Below are 11193 nucleotides of genomic sequence, written 5' to 3'. Positions count from 1 at the left end.
ATAATGTTTAAATAGATTCGGCTAGTAGAAATACCCGTGGAACAACACGAGGTATAGCAGTACGGGCACTTGTTGAAAAAAGTGGTAAGCTGCCAGTACGTATAGCTGCAGAGTACGATGCTCCTGTTGGGAAGAATGCGTACAAGCTTGTTAATCAAATTGGCGTACAAGTGCGAAGTAATTTGTCTAATTATAATGTGAAAAATTGGAAAAGTGTTGATGTTGCTACTAGAGATGTGGTGCTTCAAAATATAGCGGTAAATTTGCATTGATAACGTCTAACTTGTCTTTGTTTTCATTAAGCATATTAAATTTATATAATAATATTTTTATAATACATATACACTTCATTTTACAGGATCAGTTTGAGCTACACGGAGATTCCAACTTGGTAACAAAAGCATTAAATACAAAATATGGAAGATTATTGAGTTGCAACTCCAACAAGTTGCATCAAGCTTATAAAAAGCTTGTAGAATTTTATGGTGCTGACTATGCAAGAAGCCACCCGGTAAAGAATGCCACACTTGAGCAGTGGACTGGACTCATTGATGGAAAATGGACTAATAAGGATTGACTAGTAAATTATTTATGTGTATATTTTTATTATCCAATGTTTACTATATTATGTTGTCAAATGATTAACTTAATACTTAGATGAAGTAAATGTATACTGTTTTATTTATGATTTAATAAGTATCTTGAATGTTTTGTATTAGGAAAAATCAAGAAAGAACTCTGAAAATAGGAAGAAAATTTCAGGCAAACATAGATGCGGGACAAAGGCACTTGCTATTAGGGTTGATGAGGAGGTGAATATTTTTTTCATTTTCTTAAACCTTAATATATTACATGTTGTGATTAATTAACTATATCTATCTAACCCTCGAATATTAATTAATCAGACAAATAATAATGGCGGTCAAGTTCCTGAATTGGCAAAAATCTTCAAAGATGTTCATTTCAATCCAAATACAAATATGTGGATACACCATGAGGAAAACATTTTCGTCACTAAATATGATTTAATAAATTGAAGTGTTTTTAGTGACGAAATATTTTCGTCACTGAATAGTATTTTTAGCGAGGAAAACATTTAGCGACGAACTATTTTCGTCACTAAAAGTTTTTTCTTTTTAAAACAAATCGGACTTTTAGTGACGAAAATTTTCGTCGCTAGGACTTTTAGCGACGGGGTTTCAGCGACGAAATGAGTTTCGTCACTAAAAGTCCAATTTCGTCGCTAAAGGTTCTTAGTGATGAAAAAATAGACTTTTAGTAACGAATTTTTTCCTCACTAAAAATACATTTTGTTGTAGTGTGGAGAAGCAAGAAGCAAAAGGTGGTGGCATTATCCAGTGCTGAAGCTGAGTTCAGAGGAATGGTCAAGGGCATTTGCGAACTTCTTTGGCTTGAAAGGTTGCTAAATGAGATTGACTTTGCTCCTAGTTCCGAAATGGACCTGTTTTGTGACAACAAAGCAGCCATTGATATTGCCCATAATTCAGTCCAACATGACCGTACTAAACATGTGGAAGTGGAAAGAAATTTCATCAAATAGAATCTCGAAGAAAAGATAATTCGATTTCCATTTGTTAGGTCTGAAGATCAAGTGGCAGACATTCTTACAAAGGCTATTTCCAGCAAAGTCTTCTACAGCTCACTTGACAAGTTGCGGATGAAAGATATATATGCATCAACTTGAGGGGGAGTGTTGGCGTGAGCTGTCACTGACTGGAGAAATTGTAGGCCAGATTGTTTAGAATCCCTTCTCTTAAGGGCCAACCATTATAGCAGCCGTAATTTGTGTATAGCCTAGTTTGGGTTCTAGATCCTTCTCTTTGTACTGCTATATAACTATACTTGTCTCCGTAAAGAAATATATGAAAATATATGAGCAATGAGTATTATTATCAAAACATTCGGTTGATTCTTAATATTGTTTGGACTTGCACGCTTGCACCACAGAAGTCCAGACAATATTAGGAATAAAACGAAGTGAGTCTCATATTCTTAATATTGTTTGGATGAGCAGAAGGCAAACATGATGGAGACCCTATTTTATAATATTCTGGCTAAATAGCTATAATTATTGTCCAACAAATTGAAAGGCAAGTGTCTATTCCGCACTGTATGCAAATACACACGGCTAAAATACAATGAAAACTTAACTTTAAGTCACATTTTCTAAATGCAAGGGGCCGGCCAGACTTTACTGGTAGGGTCGGATGTGCTTGGTGGTCCCATGTACCCATGAATTCTTACTCTTAACGATTCTAACAATACCTATCATTGGCTATCAAATAGTTTTTTTTTAATTTTTTTATTTTTAGAATAACAAAACCTACCAAATGGTTGAACTTAGTCCCAGAGACCCTTGTTTCCCTCATCTCATTTGTCTTTGATCACTGATCAGTATACTATAATTAAGGTTCTAGCAACAGTACTTAATTTGAAATTTCAAGGTTTAGGGATAAAGTCTATTAGTGTGTCATATATGTCAATGGCGGAGTTAGGATTTTAGTCTAGAGGGGGCAAAATTAAAAGACGATATTAAAAGTGAAATTTATCTAAACAACATTAATCAATAATAATAACAAAATAATTAAACAATTGTATGCAAATATGAATATATTTCATATTATTAAAATAAATAAACAAAAACAACTAATTCATAGCTACTAAAAAATTTACAAACTTATGGAGTAAAAATATGATTAGTGTTACTTAAAAAATATAATGAATAAATGTTTGAAATTATTTTTTGTGATTGGTGACATGCCAATTTTTAAGACATAAGTAGTAAAATTTGTAATATCTCTAGCATCATTCAAAGATAAAATTCTGTGAAAAGTATCATAAATAGTAAAAATTGTGTAAATAATGATATAAAATAAAAATAAAAAAATAGTGAAATAGGTGGTTTGGTCACTTTCAAGTTTTAACAAGTAGAAGTTTTTTTTTTTTTTTTTCCTCCATGTGACTACTAATACAAAAAAAAAAAAAAAATTAGGAGTCAGGGGGGGCCGGTGCCCCCTCTCGCCCCCCTCTGACATCGCCAGTGGTATATGTATATGGCAAATCCTCCTAGATTCCTTAATACCATTTTTTGTTATACAAATATTTTGTACTTTTTTTCTGTTTCACTTTATACTTCACTAATTACAACCTAGCACTACTTAAACAGCTAAAATATATCCCTTTAAAAGAAAAAGATTATAATAGCACCAAGAAATCTCTTTTTGAGTCTAGCTTCAAAACTAAATTGAATTAAAGTTGAATTCAATATAATCCAGTAAATAGTTTTATTTTCTTTTGTTCTTTATCATAGATATTTTGAAATTATTAATATTAATATTATTATTATTATTATTATTATTATTATAGACAAAATATATATAGTTACAACTTAGATTGGAGTAATCTCTTCTAATTTATTATGTAACGATTTATAAGACTGTCTAAGTATATTATTTAAAAAAGTCACATAACTCATTTAAAAAGTCATGCGACTTACACATAGATAGTTTTTTCAATTATCACATAATAGGTTGGATGAAGATAATTTAAAACCAGTTTTGAGCTAATATTTTACTATTATTACTTGCTAATATTGGGGGGCAGGTTCCTAGGTAGTGAAGAAAAACTAAGAAATGTATGAACAACTTTGATGCAAGAACAGTGAGGTAACGCTAATTATCATTTCACTTGATGCAATAAAATGATAATTAGCAATACACAAAGCTTATATAGGATATTGTTATAAGTACACGTTCTAAGTCAACTTTTATTTTTTATTTTTTATTTTTTATTTTTTATTTTTTATTGACCCTTCCCCACTCAAAGCACTGAATCAATAAAACCAAAGTTAGATTTACCGTATGTTGGACAAGGCCTGCCCTAGGATAGGCCCTTCTCCTCAATGCAAAAGGCATTAATAACTTATGTGGGCATCACCCATTTCAAACGTCTCAGGTTTAAAATTAGTAATATCATCCCACATTTTAGAATCTCTTTGTATGGTCCATGCATTGACTAATAATATAATATCGTGTCAGGTGGTATATCACATCCTCTAATGGTACAATCATAAGAAGCCAAGTGATCAATGTGGTACAATTGAAAGGTCTTTGAGATGATACATTGAAGGTAGTGTAATTTAGAGACATCTAGTTTGTCTATCAATTTCTCTTGTCCAATTTGATTTTTCAACTCTAATCTAGCCTTATTTAACACATCAAGATAATTAATTGAATTAATTAGAAATTATCCATTCTAATGTCACTGCTGATATGTTAGCTCCCACAAGTACCTAAACCTGCCAATATGTGTTTAAAACCATAAGAAGAATTAAAAGAAAAAGGACAGATTTTATACTCTATGAAAAATGGAACTCATTCATTTTTTAGAAGAATAGCATCTTATCCACACGAAAAAGAAGAAGATAGAGACTAGGGAAGTTTTTTAACAATTAGCTATAATTAAGGTTTAAGTGATAGTTTAGTAATAATTGCATCCTTTATGGCATGTCCTATATGTGTGGCATAAACCTCACTTCCTCCCTCCCCCATTATCTATCTAATAAAAGAAAAACAAAACATAAATAATTAACTCAATTTTGTGTAAGAGTTCAAGTTATAACTCTGTTGTAATAACATCTTTTGTGGTCTTCTATATTTATGTTTTGACCCCAATACTTCCCCTATCTACCTATCAAAAATACTCAACTATGTGCAACAAGTAAATCTATATGTAAAGTGTAAAAGAATGATATGATTTTTGGCTAATTTCTGTTTTAAATATGATTCTTCATTTAAAATTCTATTTTATAAGGACAATACCTTCTTAATATAGAACAACTAAGTTTTTGTCAATTTAATTGTAAAAAATAAAGTGATGTTAATGATTGGTTTAGATAAAAACTAATAAAAATTGTTGTCTATAATAATGCTCTGCATAATAACATATATAACACTACTTATAGGATCCAATAATCCATACTGCAAATATCTCATAATTAATAGAGGAGTCTAAGCAAATAAACTTTATAGAATTTCTATTTTATAATAACATCAATTAAATTCTTAATAACATATACAATCTAAAAAAATTTATTTCAACCTAATTAAGTTCACAGAAAATTAGAAATTCACCGTGAAAGAAAATTAAAATTAAAATAAATATTTTCTTCATTTTGGATAAAATGATTAGGGACTTTGAATTTTCAATTAAGAATTTATCAAAATAATCATTTCAAATCTTTCAATTACTCAATTATATATTTAAAATTCAAATTTATGTTGAATGAAAATGACATATACTTATATGGAATAAACATGTTGTGACAATTTAAAATAGGCCAACCTATCTTGACATGAATAATGAACTGGGTAATTTTGGGTTGATTGTCGGTTGGGTAATCAAAATTATAATTACTTTAATTTGGTGTTTTACTTTTGGTTTTTCCTTAAAGTTAAGCCATGTAGTTATATTAAGCAATGCAACACATGTATATCTCATTTGCATAAAGACAATTAAATTCAACCATGTATTTTTATGTGAGTAAACGCAACCATATTGTTAAAATTTTCTCCCTAGGCTCATAGATAAGTCAACAACTTATAAATGATATTTCTTTGTTGCCTCTGCTCTAGTTAGGAAAAAAGTATCTCCTATGTCCGCTTCATAAGATAATTTTTGCTATCTAGGTGGCTTTGCACGTGCAAAATTGAGCGTGTAAGAATTCTCTTGGTTCCCTCCAAATTCATGATTCCCTAAATATAAACCCCAATTTCAAATATATAAAACTTAGAAAGGAAATTTGAAATAACCCAAATTCTTTCTTATTTCTTACACAACCTTCGAAAATGAAACAAATTATTATCAAGTGCAAGACAACAGAAAAGAAAAAGATACAAGTATACATGAATACACCAATACTATAATGTACTACTAACAATGTACTTATTATAATTGATAATTAATACTAAAAAATTCTTTGAAAATATAATTAATTTTTTTAAACTTTATGTTTAAATATTATCCACAAACTTAGAAAGAACCTTATTCATAACGGGGCGCACTTTAAAGTTGGCCTCCAATGCTATGGCTTTGGGCATGGTTGTCCCGTCACTTTCGGCCATGTCAATCGCTTTCTCACCTAGCCTCTCCCACTCAAAGCATTGAATCAATGATCCCAAAGTTAAACTCATAGTTCGTTGTGCAAGGCCTGCCCCAGGACAAGATCTCCTCCCTAGTCCAAATGGCATTAACTTGTATGCGTCAGCCTTGTTAGTTTCAAACCTTTCAGGCTTAAAACTAGCTGCATCATCCCACACATTGGGGTCTCTATGAATGGCCCATGCATTAACCAATAAGATTGTGTTACGTGGTACATCATATCCTTGGATGGTACAATCATCTGAAGACATGTGAGGTAGGAGCAATGGGGCTGTTGGATACAATCGAAGGGTCTCTAAAATAATACTTTGAAGATAGGATAATTTAGAGATGTCCGATTCATTGATCAATTTGTCTTCTCCAATTTGGTTGTTTAATTCAACTGTAACCTTCTTCAATACATCTGGATGGTTGAGAAGATTGGACATTGCCCATTCTAATGTCGCTGATGATGTGTCAGTCCCTGCAAGTATCAAAACCTATCCAATATACATTAAAAAATAGATTTATTATTGGTACTATTAAAAATAGGTGATCTCTATATATTCCAAACTTAACTAAACTATCTCAAGTAACTCTCCCCATCTTTTCATCAATAGAGATCACCCATATTTTGATTTCCTTATATTACTACTCAGCTAGATTTATTTGTTTATTTATTTTTATAGTGTTGATAGTATTTAGCTAACTTAACATTTTATTACATTTAAGATCATTTTATTAATATATTTTCTTTTAACAGTCTAACATCTCATCGAGCATAGTTGGTCTTATAGAAGTCATATAAAATTTCTACATTAACCTAATATGTATTCTACGTTCACACAATATTTCTAATATGTTTCTTCTTTTCATCCACCTTACTCTTCTCCTCTCATTTGCATTTTATTTAACCTCTCCATATTATGAATTATAATTTCATTAAAAAATATTTTGAGAAAAAAAGTAGAGAAAATATTATAAAATAAGGACCGTTGCTAGCATAAAAATATAACTTTGAGAAAATGCAAAGACCAATCAATTTGACATGAAAATATTTCTCTCAATTCAACTCAATTTAAACAAGTTTGCTTATTATATTATACTCATCAAACCTACAAAAACAAATAGATAATTTTTAAAAAATAATTTGCTTCCCTTTCTCTTACTGATATCAAAACCCAAATATATAGACATAATTAGTGTCCACTTTCTTTATTTTTAAATTTTATTTCTCATATCAGATATTAATTAATAAAAAAGTAAAGAAAAGAAAATGAGGGGAGATTTTTTTTTTTTTTTTAATATCAAATTTTAAGCATTTTATAGTTAAGAAAGAATAATCATTAATAATATTGATCCAATATATATTTTTTCTTTATCCTTAATTAATTTCAGAGAGTGAGAGTAAACAAAAGAGGATAGCATGGAAGACCTCAAGATACCGTTGGTCCATGTACGAGTTTACCTCAACATGGTAGCAGCACTTGAGTTCAGATATGTATTAATTAACCAAAATGTCTTCTTTCTTTTTTTTTTTCTTTTTTTTTTTTCCTTTTTAAGGGAGCTGTAGGTGTGGGGTTATTTTCATGTTTTGGAGTCTTTTTGGGCGAGCTTTATTTTGAATTAAAACTAGGTGCAATTCTTGGATTTGTAAAGTTCAAATTTTAACTAAATATATACAATATAAAATAAAATTTAACCATATATACTACAAGAAAAGCTCGAGAGCTAGAAGGGCCATGACCGTAGGTCTAAAAGAAGTTCGGTCTCTGGGGAGATTCAGTTTTTCATGAGTCCAACCAAATTGTGAAGTTTTTTTTATTTTTTGAGAAACAAACCAAATTGTGAAGTCTATATGAAAAAAGAGGCATAATTTATTTATTTATTAAAAAAATTAATAAAATTCCATTTAGCGGAAATTTTGTCAAATTATACTAATTTTGTTTTGAAGAAAGTATTTTAAATTAGTCATTTTAAGAGTACATATTTTTTTTTTGTACTGAATTATTTCAAGATTACTTAGAAAATTATATTGGTTCTAAAACTGTGAAACATGACTTATTAAAATTGTTTTGAACTTTAACGTTTTAGTTGAAGTTTGAACTCAAAAGATGTGTTTTGAAGTTCAATGTTGTATGCAAAGTAAAATCATGTTTTTAAAATAAGGCCCATAAAGCTAAGAGTTTTCTAACTCAATCGGCACATCTCGATCAATGCCCCGCCCCCTCCTCCCAATTTTTTTTTTGAATTAAGAGAACCATAATTTACGGGCTTGACTATTTCCCGTCTTAGTTTTGTGTCTAAGAAAATATTAGGAGTGGGAAAATTTTACTTCTTTCTTTTGACTTAAGATCTGCTTGGGATCCGCTTATTTTACTGAAATTGAATTTTTTTTTTATTGAAAGTACTGTAGATAATGGTAAAAGTTAGTTAAAATAGTACAATGAAACACATGAATAGTATCAAAAAGTACAATGAAACCCACAAATAATAGCAAAAATAAACTAAATAGTAAAATAAGTTGACAAATTTCATCCATGCTAAAAACACACTTATTTTCTAATTCTTTAGGACTTCACATATTTGTAAGTCCAGAAATGCTTTACTGTTTGCTTTAATTCCAAGAGGATCACACGTGTATGGCTTAAAAACCATACACTTCAAAGTTCAAGAGCAAAAGGTGATCTCAGTTACTCCTTAGGTACGTGGGCTTTCCTTCTTTAGTCTTATTATATATATATATATATATATATATATATTATATGCTTTTTAAAAGTGTTGCATATATAATATTTTCACAACACTTTCGTAATAAATTATAATTGTTAAGTTGTTGGAAATTATTTTTTTTCTTACCAATAACAATTAATAATAACCTATCACTTAAAATTTGTCGTAAAAAAATTGTAAAAATATTATAGATATAATATTTCTCCAATTTTTTAAAGAATTCAGTGATCATACTCCTATTTTATGTATAATTCTATTTTAGACTGTTATACATAGAAAAATGTTATATATGTTAATAACATTTTAATAATAAATGCTAGATGACGGATTGTTATTTGTTATTCTAGTGGGTAAAAAGTAATTTTAGTACTGGTTTCAAATTAAAACCAGTAACAATCTACCACTTAAAATTTATTGTGAAAGTGTTGTGAAAATATTATAGATACAACACTTTTTATTGTACATAATATAGATATAATACAAAGGAAAAATTTATAGCCTCATTTTAAACTTGGTCTCCCTAAAGACAAATTCCTAATGCCGCTATTGATCTTAATATTTCCAATAGAGACATTTAAAATTCGAATATATTCCATTAATCATCACACTGAACAGTTATATATTTAATTATCAAATAAACTATCATACTATTAACACATTCCATAGAGAAAATCGTATAGATACTAATGTGCACTACACCCTCAAGGCCTCAACACTAAACATGCGTACTACTCCAACGCAAAACATATTAATTTAAGTAATTTCACTATTTTATTAATTGTATTTTGCATGACATGAACAGTTAAAATTATAGTTAAATGATTAAATTAATAATTTTTAAAAGGTTAAATAATGTAATAGAACTACTTAACACCGTATCCTTTTTGTCGTTTATTCATATTTCAAGATAATTTACGTATAGTTTTCTCCTTATGTATAGCAATTGCACCAGAGTTATTTTATACTAAAAAAAAAAAAAGCTCTAAAGAGAGATGGGGTGCAGTTACCATTATCAGCCCTTTGATAATTTGGTCCGTGTAATATTCTGGCTGTGATTTTTGCAAAGAAAGTAGATGATCAATCATAGTGTTTCCCTTCTGATCCTCCTTGCTCCTCTTCTCATCAATTAGAGCTTGCCAGAATGAGTCTGTCCTCTTGGCAAGTCTCGTCAAACTCTTCTCTAAACCCCCATGATCAATCCAACGCAACAATGGCACAAACTCTCCTGGATTCGACGCTCCTCCATACTCAAAAACCTCCCGCATTATCTCCCTAAACTGCCTCGCTTCTTCGTCATCCACCTTCACGTCCTCACCATACCCATAGTACCTCTTCCCTGCCACCATTCTCATTATTATGTTAAATGTCAGCTCTGAGAACATTGATTTCAACTCTACCTTAGCAAAACCTTGGCTCGAGTTGCGTGACAGTTCTCGTATCAAGTGCTTGACCTCATCCTCTCGAATACCTAAGAACATGTTGAGGCGGTTAGCTGAGAAGATTTCTAAGGCACTGATGCGGCGAAGGTTGCGCCAATGGTCTCCATAAGAGGCTGATGCCATGGTTGTGTAGTTGTAGCTTAGAAGCTTTCCCGCTAGAAAGCGAGGACGGTTGGCTAAAAGAATGTCATTCTTGGTAAAGCATTCTTCAACAGCGGATGGAGATGATACAATGACTACGAGCTGGGACCCAAATCGAAGAGAGAAGATGTTGCCATATTTTTGTGAAAGGTGTTGAAAAGCACGATGGAGAGGTTTCTTAATGAGATAAAGATGACCTAGAATTGGCAAAGAAGGTGGGCTTGGTGGGAGGTGTTTGTGTTTTGTTCTTGTTTGGAGCAAGAACTTGAAAGCTACTGCAAAGAGGAAAAGTAAAGAGAAGAATGAGTAGATTACAATGTGTTCCATGTTTATTTGTTTTTGAAATGATTTTAATACTTTTAATGCTTTGTGACAGCGCCTTAGAAACACGTTGTATATATAGGGGGCCGGGACTGCATGTGTAAAATGTGGTGCAAAGAAATGTACGGCGCAAAATCCTCATTCCAATTTGCATTTTTTGTCACCCAAGTTATCAGGCGGGGTTGACTTTTCTGAATCAATTTACTAAAACAGTGATTAGTGATTAATAAAAATAATTTTAATTTAATTATTTTGTAATTTAATTAATATTTTTTTTATGTTTTCAATAAATATGTTTATAGTTTAAATTTTACAATCTAATCTTTGAATTATTAGAATAAATAAATAAATGATATTAGTGATATCAGTGTTTAGGGGTGGCACCAAGGGTTAATTAGGG

General features: G+C 30.5%; 1 protein-coding gene across 1 annotated transcript; it reads right to left on the bottom strand.

The window, feature by feature from the left end:
• Positions 1-5836: 5836 nt before the first annotated feature.
• LOC142610773 (cytochrome P450 81Q32-like) lies at positions 5837-10827 on the bottom strand. Its single transcript, XM_075782704.1, has 2 exons — positions 9900-10827; positions 5837-6659 (listed from the first exon to the last, which is right to left on the bottom strand). The coding sequence occupies exons 1-2, from the start codon at positions 10797-10799 to the stop codon at positions 6033-6035; spliced, it is 1527 nt and encodes a 508-aa protein (XP_075638819.1). The 5' UTR covers positions 10800-10827; the 3' UTR covers positions 5837-6032.
• Between the last annotated feature and the right edge of the window lie 366 nt (positions 10828-11193).

This window comes from Castanea sativa, chromosome 9 (assembly GCF_040712315.1).
Source record: "Castanea sativa cultivar Marrone di Chiusa Pesio chromosome 9, ASM4071231v1".
NCBI classification, from domain to species: Eukaryota; Viridiplantae; Streptophyta; class Magnoliopsida; order Fagales; family Fagaceae; genus Castanea; species Castanea sativa.
Note: the sequence above shows the minus strand (reverse complement) of the source record. Positions and strands in the feature narration are given on the sequence as shown.